This window comes from Salvelinus fontinalis, chromosome 39 (assembly GCF_029448725.1).
Source record: "Salvelinus fontinalis isolate EN_2023a chromosome 39, ASM2944872v1, whole genome shotgun sequence".
NCBI lineage: Eukaryota > Metazoa > Chordata > Actinopteri > Salmoniformes > Salmonidae > Salvelinus > Salvelinus fontinalis.
The window spans coordinates 7,758,051-7,770,316 of NC_074703.1; the positions used below are offsets into that span (position 1 = coordinate 7,758,051).

A 12,266-nucleotide genomic window follows, 5' to 3' on the forward strand; every position below is an offset into this window, starting at 1 on the left:
TATTTATTTAATCAATCTGCCAGCCTTTTATACAACAATTGCCTATAGGAAGCCTGTGTGAAGTTTTCATTGTCTTGTGGTTGTGGCCCTGCTTCCTGTCAGAATGTATCTGTCTGCGTTCAGTATCTGTCTGTGGTCTGATGTGTTGCAATTTGTTCTCACAGAATCTAAAAGCTCATGGGGGCGAGGATCATAGCCAGATTGAGATATTCTTTAGCCTATAGCTGTGGTCTGACAGTGCATTCGGAAAGTATTCAGACCCCTTGACTTTTTCCACATTTTTTTAACGTTACCGCCTTATTCCAAAATTGATTAAATTGTTTGTTTACAAAAATATAAATGCAACATGTAAAGTGTTGGTCACATGGTTCATGAGCTGAAATAAAAGATCCCAAAAAGTTTGCTGATGTCAACGTTGTGAACAGAGTTTCTCATGGTGGAGGTGAGGTTATGTTATGGGCAGGCATAAGCTACAGACAACAAACACAGTTGCATTTTATCAATGGCAATTTGAATGCATAGAGATACCGGGACGAGATCCTGAGGCCCATTGTCGTGCCATTCATCCGCCCCCATCAGCGCATGTAACAAGGATCTGTACACAATTCATGGAAGCTGAAAATGTCTCAGTTCTTCCATGGCCTTCATACTCAGACATGTCACCCATTGAGCATGTTTGGGATGCTCTGGATCGACGTGTTCCAGTTCTCGCCAATATCCAGCAACTTTGCGAAGCCATTGAAGGAGTGGGACAACATTCCACAGGCCACAATCAACAGCCTGATCAACTCTATGTGAAGGAGATGTTCCAGTTCTCGCCAATATCCAGCAACTTGAAGAGGAGTGGGACAACATTCCACAGACCACAGTCAACAGCCTGATCAACTCTATGAGAAGCAGATGTGTTGCGCTGCATGAGGAAAATAGCGGTCACACCACATACTGAGTGGTTTTCTGATTTAAGGTATCTGTATTCCCAGTCATATGAAATCCATAGATTAGGGCCTTTTTTCAAATTGACTGATTTCCTTATATACACTGTAACTCAGTAAAATGTACATGTTTTTACAAGCATTCTACAATAGTCAATGCACATTCATTCCAGACCTTTGTTTTTAATAATCAGACAGTATTCAGTACATGACATATCTTGAAGGTCTTACAACTCTTTTCATTGTGTCGAGAGAGTCAGTGTGGAAAATTACTCACAACTGTACTTTTCCCTTCCCCCTTTCAAAGGATACTTAAAGGCACAATAAGGACAGAACCAATTTGTCTTTCTGTCTGTGCAGTAAGGTTGTATGGTTTCCTTTGTTTTGTGCTGGTAGGTAAACAATGCAAAAACAAATATATGCAAAGAGATTGCTCTGTTTGGGCAGTGGAGTAAAGGAGTGCATATTCTGAACTGATCAAGCAGGTGTAAATGATGTGGCTGCTGTGAGGTGGTCAACATGAATAAAAATGTAAATATCCACAAAAATCTTGAACAATATTTAAAATTCATTGCATTCTCACATCAATTTACAATCTTCTAAAAAAAAAGGAAAAAACGGTATGATTCCTTCACAGCATTTCTACATTACATGATTTTCATATGGGTAATATTTCACATTACATGATCTTCATATGGTTAATATTTCTACATTACATGATCTTAATATGGATAATATTTCACATTACATGATCTTAATATGGGTAATATTTCACATTACATATTGTTAATGTGGGTAACATTTTACATTACATGATGTTAATGTGGGTAACATTATGGTTTGTGTGCACCCCAGAAAGAGTGGCTGTTGCACGTGCAACAGCTACTAGGGCTCCTAATATTCTAAAGGGTTGTTTCTTTTCAAGAAAGAGTGTCTTGTCCATCCCTTCAATATTTGAAGTAGAAATTGTGCACCAGTATTGCATTTTAAAACCCTGTTATATTAAATGAAATGCCCTTGAATATAGACCACATGGAGAAATCAGATTTTTTTATATAAATAAAGACTTAAAGTGCTAAAATTTAGCGTTTTGACATGTCCCTCCGTGCACTCTGATTTCTAGGGAGATTTGGACCCGCTTAACCCCAACATTTCTCCAAGTTTTCCCCATCATTTTAAAGCCTTAGTTATTTTGTTGCATTGACAGTAATTTCTGAAGAGTTACATTTGTGATTAGTGATTCATTTATCCCTAATTTTAAGCTCTACCTTGTTACGTGAACTGAAATGTTGTTTTAATATGGTGAAAAACTATTCCTGATTAAATATTTTTCTTAAAAGAAGCTTTGAACATTAATAGTCAAATCATAGTGTAAAAGAACGTGAACTGGTTCTACTCTTCTTGGAAATGTTCTAGTGTTTTGTGGTGAAGAAATAACACCTGCTCAGTATTTTACCGTTACACTTCTCAAAAGGTACCCTAAACTATTCCACCCCTGGTTGTCCAGCATACAATACTCTTCACACAGCCACATTGTTCACCACTACAAATGGGTCACTTAGCCCCAAAACCATTTATTTAGATTCTGACAAGTTTTGTATCCTTTATTTCTTTGAATATAATCACATGAGCGACAAGCGTGCTCAAGTCCAAACAACCATCCCTGGACTTTAAAGTTCTTTCGCCAGGTGAAGTACCTCATGTATTCTTCATTATTCTGGTCGAGAAAGAGAAGCGTCTTTGCCAGCTCCTCTGTAGAGGAGAAATCATTCACATGGATGAAAGAGTCCCTTGGGATAAATTGCTCGTAGTTGTCCCTGGATGGACCTAGAACAACGGGCACTGCTCCCAACTTCATAGCGTTGAACAGCTTCTCTGTAGCATAGTCTTTGTAGATGGAGTTTTCAAATGCCAGGTAGAATTTACAGCTGGACAGCGTCTTTGAGTAGTCTTCATTTTCTAGGTATCTACTAAAATGTCTCCCATAGGCCTCTACTTTGACATGCCTACTGAGCTCGTTGAACACCTGTACCCTCTTGTAGTTTGGGTTCCAGTTGCTCACTACCCAGCAGACTAATTTGTCCTTCTTTGGCAGCTCAAAGATTTTATCCTCACTGGTTACCTCAACAAGTGACCCATATGGAACCTTGATATCAGAATCCAGTCGATAACTCGCAGTCAAATTGAACAAGTGGTCAACACCAGGGATCCTGTTTGTATTAGCCGGTGATTCTCCATTCCACCACACCCATTTCTGGAACCATGGACGTTGCTCTTGGGGCATGTTCTTCAGGTCTCCATGGATGTCTCTATGGTGGAAGATGACACCGTGCGCCTTGCTGTAAAGGTTTTTATCCACTGTTAGGTGACATCCTTTGATGTTAAAGTAGGCACAAGAGTCTATGTCAAAGGCCTGACCAAATGGCCACATCCAGATCAAAATGATAGTGTCTGTGTCTCCGTCATCATCGGCCAGAATGTCTGTCTGGGCATGGTGTGTTTTTTGCCCTGTGTGGTTCCCTGCCATACTTACTTGAGGGCAAGGAGAACACCCAGCCTTCCCCTCGTGGGATGCCTGGTCAGTTGGGCATGAAAGGAACTTGATCTGGGGTTTGTAGTAAATTAAGAATATTCCCACGAAGCATGCCATAAAAAAACAGCCAATCAGAACAGGTCGTAGAACCCCCTGGGAAGCCGGAGTGGACATACCTTGACCCTTTGAAAGAGAAAAGAGACCAATCAAAACCACTCTAGAATATCAACAACTAGAAAAGTATTTATGGATGTGAAATACATTATAATAATGGTAGTGGCTGGTTATAGCTGAAAAAGTAGTTACATAGAAAGATTGATTGAATGTATTATATAGAATTTATATTGGAATCTTAATGTGACAAAAATAATTTGTGTTATAAAAAAGTTACTTTTTCAAATTCTCCTACAAATCACAAGCAGGTAAGACTTTTTGATGTCTATATTGTGTCAGAAAGAGCAGATTATGTCATTCCAAATCACTTGTCCTTGCCATACAACTCTTAAAATGACCCCTTGAGCTACTGTATATTTGAAGATAAAACTTTTTGGCACAATTAATGGGAAAGGGGGATACCTACAACGGAATGACTCAACCAAAATGTGTTCTGCATTTAACCCAACACCTCTGAATTACAGTGATCCCATCCATGCACTCTCCACGTGAACTCAACACTCAAAGAACAGTAATATATTTAAATAGAAAATATGCCATTCTGTTCTTTTGAAATGCATTTTCTTAAATTCATGATGTTCATTGAGACCTGTCTTTAACAAATTAATTATCTTTGTGACAGTCTATTAAATGTATTCATTAGACTGTTATAATGTTGACTTTCAAAGGAAGGCCGAAGGGGGTCCAAGGAGGTCAGGATTTTCTAGCGTTGAGCGCTAGAGCTGGTGACATTAATTCATTTCAGCAAGCACATGAATTATCTTATATGACAATACACCAGGGAACAAAGAATGTCAAATGCATCACTAGTGAAACTAAGGCTAACATCAGGTGTCGTTCAGTGCTGTTGATAAATTCAGCATTCATGAGGACAGTGATTATCCTGTATGACGATGTATACAGCATGTACAGCAAACAGTGTACAACAGGGATGGACAACTGCAGTCCTCAGGGCCCTGATGATTGGTGGCACACTTTTGCCCCAGTGCTGGCTGACACACACCTGACTCTAATCTACTAAGTTACTGTATATGTAATTGTTTTAAGAAGGTCATACCAAGGATCATTTAGCTATTTGGTTTAGAATTTAATTTAGAAGACCTCTTGAAGTATAAAAAAATATATAAAAATATATATTTCCAACATTTTATTTGGCCTTACTGCTATTAGCCCATACAAACAATAACAGATTCACTAAGTGGAAGAGAGAGTCCCGAAAAACTCCAAAAGGAAGTGTTCTGAAGCATCTGAGAGATATAAGAAAGATCAGATTTTTCTTTTTTTTCTTTTACATTTATTTAACCCCTTATTCTTGGATTGAAACAGTTTCCATATGTAACGGATGTGAAATGGCTAGCTAGTTAGCGGGTACGCCCTACTAGCGTTTCAATCAGTTACGTCACTTGCTCTGAAACCTAGAAGTAGTGTTGCACCTTGCTCTGCAAGGGCCGTGGCTTTTGTGGAGCGATGGGTAACGACGCTTCGTGGGTGACTGTTGTTGATGTGTGCAGAGGGTCCCTGGTTCGCGCCCGTGTCGGGGCGAGGGGACGGTTTAAAGTTATACTGTTACACATATACGGTGCCTTCGGAAAGTATTCAGACCCCTTGACTTTTTCCACATTTTGTTACATTACAGCCTTATTCTAAAATTCAATCATTTTTAAAAATCAATGTACACACAATATCCCATAATAACAAAGCAAAAACAGCTTTTTAAAAATTGTTGCTAATTTATTAAAAAAACAACAACTGAAATATAACATTTACATAAGTACCCTTTAATCAATACTTTTTTGAAGCCCCTTTGGCAGCGATTACAGCATGAGTCTTGGGTGTGACGCTACAAGCTTGGCCCACCTGTATTTGGGGAGTTTCTCCCATTCTTCTCTGAAGATCCTTTCAAGCTCTGTCAGGTTGGATGGGGAATGTTGCTGCACAGCTATTTTCAGGTCTCTCCAGAGATGTTAGATCGGGTTCAAGTCCGGGCTCTGGCTGGGCCATTCAAGGACATTCAGAGACTTGTCCCGAAGCCTCTCCTGCATTGTCTTGGCTGTGTGCTTTGGTTCGTTGTCCTCCTGAGCGCTCTGAAGCAGGTTTTCATCCAGGATCTCTCTGTACTTTGCTCTGTTCATCTTTCCCTTGATCCTGACTAGTCTCCCAGTCCCTGCCGCTGAAAAAACATCTCCACAGCATGATGCTGCCACCATGCTTCACTGTAGGGATGGTGCCAGGTTTCCTCCAGATGTGACACTTGGCATTCAGGCCAAAGAGTTCAATCTTGTTTTCATCAGACCATAGAATCTTGTTTCTCATGGTCTGAGAGTCTTTCCAAGCGGACGGTCATGTGCATTTTACTGAGGAGTGGCTTCCATCTGGCCACGCTACCAAAAAGGCTTGATTGGTGGAGTGCTGCAGAGATGGTTGTCCTTCTGGAAGGTTCTCCCATCTCCACAGAAGAACTCTAAAGCTCTGTCAGAGTGACCATCAGGTTCATGAGGTTCATGGTCACCTCCCTGGCCAAGGCCCTTCTTCCCCGATTGCTCAGTTTGGTTGGGCGGCCAGCTCCAGGAAAAGTCTTGGTGGTTCCAAACATTTTCAATTTAAGAATGATGAAGGCCACTGTGTTTTTGGGGACCTTCAATGCTGCAGAAATGTTTTGGTTCCCTTCCCCAGATCTGTGCCTCGACACAATCCTGTCTCGGAGCTCTACGGACAATTCCTTCAACCTCATAGCTTGGTTTTTGCTCTGACATGCACTGTCAACTGTGGGACATTATATAGACAGATGTGTACCTTTCCAAATCATGTCCAATCAATTGAATTTACTACAGGTGAACTCCAATGAAGTTGTAGTGTGATGTGTACGCTGGGAGTCGAGTACCAAGTACAGGGAGTGCAATGTTAATAATAAGTAGACCATAATACAAAACAAGAAACCTGAAAAGCGTACAAACAAGAAACAGAGTCAATAACGCCTGAGGAAAGCACCAAAGGGAGTGACCGATATAGGGGAGGTAATCGGGAAGGTGATGGAGTCCAGGCGAGTCTCATGCCTTATGATTAATGATACGTGGTGTGATCATAACAACATACAGGAACTCAAGTCCTTTTGTTCACCTGACCTAGAATTCCTTCCAATTAAATGCTGACCGCATTATCTACCAAGAGAAATCTCTTCGATTATAATCACAGTTGTGTATATCCCCCGCAAGGCCCTGAAAGAACTTTATTGGACTCTATGTAAACTGGAAACCACATATCCTGAGGCTGCATTTATTGTAGCTGGGGATTTTAACAAGGCTAATCTGAAAACAAGGCTCCTTAAATTTTATCAGCATATCGAATGGGCTTGCAAAACCCTGGATCATTGTTATTCTAACTTCCGCGATGCATACAAAGCCCTCCCCCGCCCTCCTTTCGGAAAATCTGACCACTACTCCATTTTGTTGCTCCCAACCTATAGACAGAAACTAAAACAGAAAACGCCCGTGCTCGGGTCTGTTCTACGCTGGTTCGACCAATCGGATTCCACGCTTCAAGATTGCTTCGATCATGTGGACTGGGATATGTTCCGCATAGCGTCGGACAATAACATTGATGAATACGCTGATTCGGTGAGAGGGTTTATTAGCAAGTGCATCGGTGATCTGTACCCACAGCAACTATTAAACCTTCCCCAACCAGAAACCGTGGCTTGATGGCAGCATTCGCGCAAAACTGAAAGCGCGAACCACTGCTTTCAATCTTGGCAAAGCGACCGGAAACATGACCGAATACAAACAGTGTAGCTATTCCCTCCGCAAGGCAATCAAACAAGCTAAGCATCAGTATAGAGACAAAGTAAAGTTGCAATTCAACGGCTCAGACACGAGAGGTATGTGGCAGGGTCTACAGTCAATCACGGACTACAAAAGAAAAACCAGCTCCCAGACAAACTAAACAACTTCTTTGCTCGCTTTGTGGACAATACAGTGCCACCGACACAGCCCAATACCAAAACTTGCGGGCTCTCCTTCACTGCAGCCAACGTGAGTAAAACATTTAAACGTGTTAACCCTCGCAAGACTGCCGGCCCAGACGGCATCCATAGCCGCGTCCTCAGAGCATGCGCAGACCAGCTGGCTGGTGTGTTTACGGACATATTCTATCAATCCCTATCCCAGTCTGCTGTTCCCACATGCTTCAAGAGGGCCACCATTGTTCCTGTTCCCAAGAAAGCTAAGGTAGCTGAGCTAAATGACTATCGCCCCGTAGCACATACTTTCGCAATCATGAACTGCTTTTTTTATTTTTATACTTTGTTTTTAGAAAGTACAAATAAAGTAAAATAAAAGAACAACAAAAAAGATCTGGCAGTTACAGTGCACGTCATACCTTCATCATCATATCATCATATTAGTTACATTGACATCTTTGAATTAAACCTTTTCCAAGTACGAAACCCATTTTTCCCAGTATTCTTGACCTCTCTCCTGTTGAGTTTTTAAATTAAAGCAAAGGTCATACGCTCCATGTGGTGTATGTATTTTACAATATCTATCCATTGTGTCACTGTGGGAGGGTCTTTTTGTAGTCATTTCCTAGTGATAGCCTTTTTACTGGCTGCCAGTAGGACCTTCAAGAGGTACTTTGCTCTATTGTGTAAGTTATCAGGTATTTCACCCAAGTACAAAGAAATGAATGTTTGTTCTATGTCAAATCCCATTATTTTTCCAATGTTAGATCTTATTTCTCCCCAGTAAGTTTCGAGTTTCGCCCTCAATAGACCACATTCTCTCCAACAAGGGTGTAGTGAGCCAGTCTGTTTTGATTTCAGTTTAGGTGTTATGAAGAAACGTATAACATTCTTCCAACAGAATTCTCTCCACGACCTTGAATTGATGGAGCTTTTTTGAGTCTCTAATATGTTCAACCATGTTTCATCAGTTATTTTAATGTTAAGTTCCTCCTCCCATTTCTTTTTAATACAGTTTGTAGAATGTTTCTTTGACGATTGAATACCCAAGTAGAGATTTGAAATCGTTTTTTGTTACTCCCCAAGTTGTATGCGTTAATGAATACTTGGAATAATTTTGGAGGTGCTCGAGGGTCAGTCACTTTTATCTCCCTTAAGAAATACTGTCGAACTTGTAGGTATCTGTAAAAATCTTGTTTATCCAAGCCATGTTTTTTACTTAGGTCATGAAAGTTATCTAGGTCCCCATTCCTTATAATTGTACTGAATGATGTGATGCCTTTCTGCGTCCATTGTTTAAATCTGCTGTCCTGAGTTGCAGGGATGAAGCTGGGGTCGTATGCGGGCCAACTCAGCAGTTTGATCTCTCTGTCTAAATTATTTTGCTTAACTACCCTAAACCATGTCTTCAGAGAGAAATTAATCCACTGATTTTGTCTATTGTATATTTATTTGACCATGTCCTTATTTCCCAAAACTGTCTGTATGGGTATCTCTGTCAAAGTAGTCTCGGTGTCTTTCCATTTGGAATCGTATTCTGAATTGCACCAACATACCAGAGGTCTCAATTGGGCTGACACATAATAATCTTTTAAGTTTGGTAAGGCCATACCCCCACAGTTGTTTGCTAATTGTAATGTTGTATATCTAATTGTTGGTCTCTTACTGGTCTTCTACTGGAAGGTGTTTGATTTAATTGCCACAGAAACCACTGGCACTCTTATCTGTGGAGGGGATTTTAACACAATTGGTGGTGAGGGTAGGAAACAACATCTCCACCCCGCTGATCCTCAACACTGGGGCCTCACAAGGGTGCGTTCTCAGCCCTCTCCTGTACTCCCTGTTCACCCATGACTGCGTGGCCATGCACGCCTCCAACTCAATCATCAAGATTGCAGACGACACTATAGTGGTAGGCTTGATTACCAACAACGACGAGACGGCCTACAGGGAGGAGGTGAGGGCCCTCGGAGTGTGGTGTCAGGAAAATAACCTCACACTCAATGTCAACAAAACAAAGGAGATGATCGTGGACTTCAGGAAACAGCAGAGGAAGCAGCCCCCTATCCACATCGACGGGACAGTAGCGGAGAAGGTGGAAAGTTTTAAGTTCCTCGGCGTACACATCACGGACAAACTGAAATGGTCCATCCACACAGACAGCCTGGTGAAGAAGGCGCAGCAGCGATGGGTAGCGGTTGAAGAAGGCGTAGCAGTGCCTCTTCAACCTCTGGAGGCTGAAGAAATTCGGCTTGTCACCAAAAACACTAATAAACTTTTATAGATGCACAATCGACAGCATCCTGTCGGACTGTATCACCGCCTGGTACGGCAACTGCTCCGCCCACAACCATAAGGCTCTCCAGAGGGTAGTGAGGTCTGCACAACGCATCACCGGGGGCAAACTACCCACCCTCCAGGACACCTACAGCACCCGATGTCACAGGAAGGCCAAAAAGATCATCAAGGACAACAACCACCCAAACCACTGTCTGTTCACCCCGCTATCATCCAGAAGGCGAGGTCAGTACAGGTGCATCAAAGCGGGAACCAAGAGACTGAAAAACTGCTTCTTTCTCAAGGCCAACAGACTTAAACAGCCACCACTTACATTGAGTGGCTGCTGCCAACATACTGACTCATCTCTAGCCACTTTACTAATAAAACTTTGGATGTAATAAATGTATCACTAGCCACTTTAAACAATGCCACTTTATATAATGTTTACATACCATACATTACTCATCTCATATGTGTATATACTGTACTCTATACCATCTACTGCATCTTGCTTATGCCGTTCAGCCATCGCTCATCCATATATTTTTATGTACATATTCTTATTCATTCCTTTAGACTTGTGTGTGTATAAGGTAGTTGTTTTTACACTCGCATTTACATCTGCTAACCATGTGTATGTGACAAATAAAATGTGATTTGATTTGAGGCGCAGGTGTGTGTAACGATGGTGACAGGTGTGCGTAATAATGTGTAAACTGGCGACAACGAGCGCCAGAGAAGAGGAGCAGGAGTAGACGTGACACTACCCCCTCTCTAACGTGCGGCTCTTGCTGGAGTTGCTGTGTGTGATTGGTCTGGAATGTTCCAGAAGTGTATTTTCCATTTTTTTTTAACAAATATTTTATAACATCACCCCTCTTTTTGAACAAAGTACACTTGTGCTACCCTGTGAATACGCCAAGTGCACGTTCAGCAATATGTCTCAAACAATGACCAACAATGCCTTGGACAAGACCAAACCATACAACCATGTTATCACATAGAACTCATGTCAAAGTCAAAAATTCTACCAATCATTAACTAGGACTCATGCCTATTCCTTAACCTTGTCACAAAACGATCTCTGGTCACTTATTAAACTATATCATAAATATGCAGCCATCTTTAATCAAAGAATGCTAAAATAACAAATTAACACAAGAAATAGCTTATCAATGTGAAGTACAAGATTCCGTATGATTTTTATGATTACCCACAATGCTCTTATTTAGAGTAACAGTTCTACATAACCAGTCAAAACATTGTCATTACTTCTATTATAATGAATAGTTCCTCCTCCGAACCAAGTTATCAAACTTACCTTGGTATCCACAATGCCAGGAGAAGATGAAGTATTGTATCACACTGTTTACGTATACCATCCAGGTGTAGAGATCAGTGAGTGTCTGAGTGACGCCTCAAAATGCCTTGTGCCGAGCTACTCTCAGAGACGGCAGGTTAGGTAAAAAGGTGTGGCTGCTATTAATGTTTCCTCTTTACCTGGTTGTCTGATGCAGGCAGGAAGTTTATCAAAGTATGAGTGTAATTTTAGCATAGTTATTTAGACCTAACTCCACATCCAAAAAGGGAACTTGGAGCATAGTTTATTCTCTACAATAATAGTTTTAATCATTGTTGAAAGCTGTCAGAGACTATGTATATAATACAAGAGGGAGCACTTAAATGGTTGGTCCACACCCCCTCGACAATGAGTAGCTTATAGTAGGTAGGATTTGCATCAACACCATCAACAGGTTATTTTACCTGATAAATAGAGCCCTCAACAGTTTTGTGCCAGCATCAATACAACTTTAACTTCTTTGGTCTTGTACAGTATCTTTTATGTAGTGTGTGTTATTCTGCTATTATTTGTTGTACTGTAAGTTATTACTCCTGTTGTATTCCAAGTTCATCATTTTGAGTTGTATATCATCTCTATGCCAATTGTATGGACATATCGAAGTAACTTTCTAGTTCACTTTCCATTTGAAAAACAACCTATGCAAATTTTACATTGGATTGTGAACCTGCCAACAGCTAGACACACCATCAACTCCATGGTCATAACCCTATGGTTAAAACTGGTTTGATGAGATCTTAACCTTAACCTGATGTAACAAGAAGTAAGTATTTTTTAGTAAGTGACCTTACCTGTTTAAATTTGTCTGACTCATCCATGGTTATGCCCACTAAGAGAACCTGATTTTAGAAGATCAAAATTCACAAAACAATAAATTATTAGAATTAAGTATTTGAAATATTTTTGGATTTAAAAAAAATATATTTTGAGATTATGTGTAACAAAACAGCATTCCCACTGAGCACACTGGTTGAATCAACATTTTTTCCACGTCATTTCAATGAATAGATGTTAAATTGAAATATTTGCCCA

The 12,266-nt window shown here is 40.7% G+C and overlaps 1 protein-coding gene across 1 annotated transcript; it reads right to left on the minus strand.

The window, feature by feature from the left end:
- Nucleotides 1-11,478, minus strand: LOC129838826 (4-galactosyl-N-acetylglucosaminide 3-alpha-L-fucosyltransferase 9-like). The gene is made up of 2 exons (XM_055906039.1): nt 11,196-11,478; nt 1-3,648 (listed from the first exon to the last, which is right to left on the minus strand). Exon 2 carries the CDS (start codon nt 3,637-3,639, stop codon nt 2,491-2,493), a length of 1,149 nt encoding a protein of 382 aa, XP_055762014.1. The 5' UTR covers nt 3,640-3,648; nt 11,196-11,478; the 3' UTR covers nt 1-2,490.
- Nucleotides 11,479-12,266: the final 788 nt, after the last annotated feature.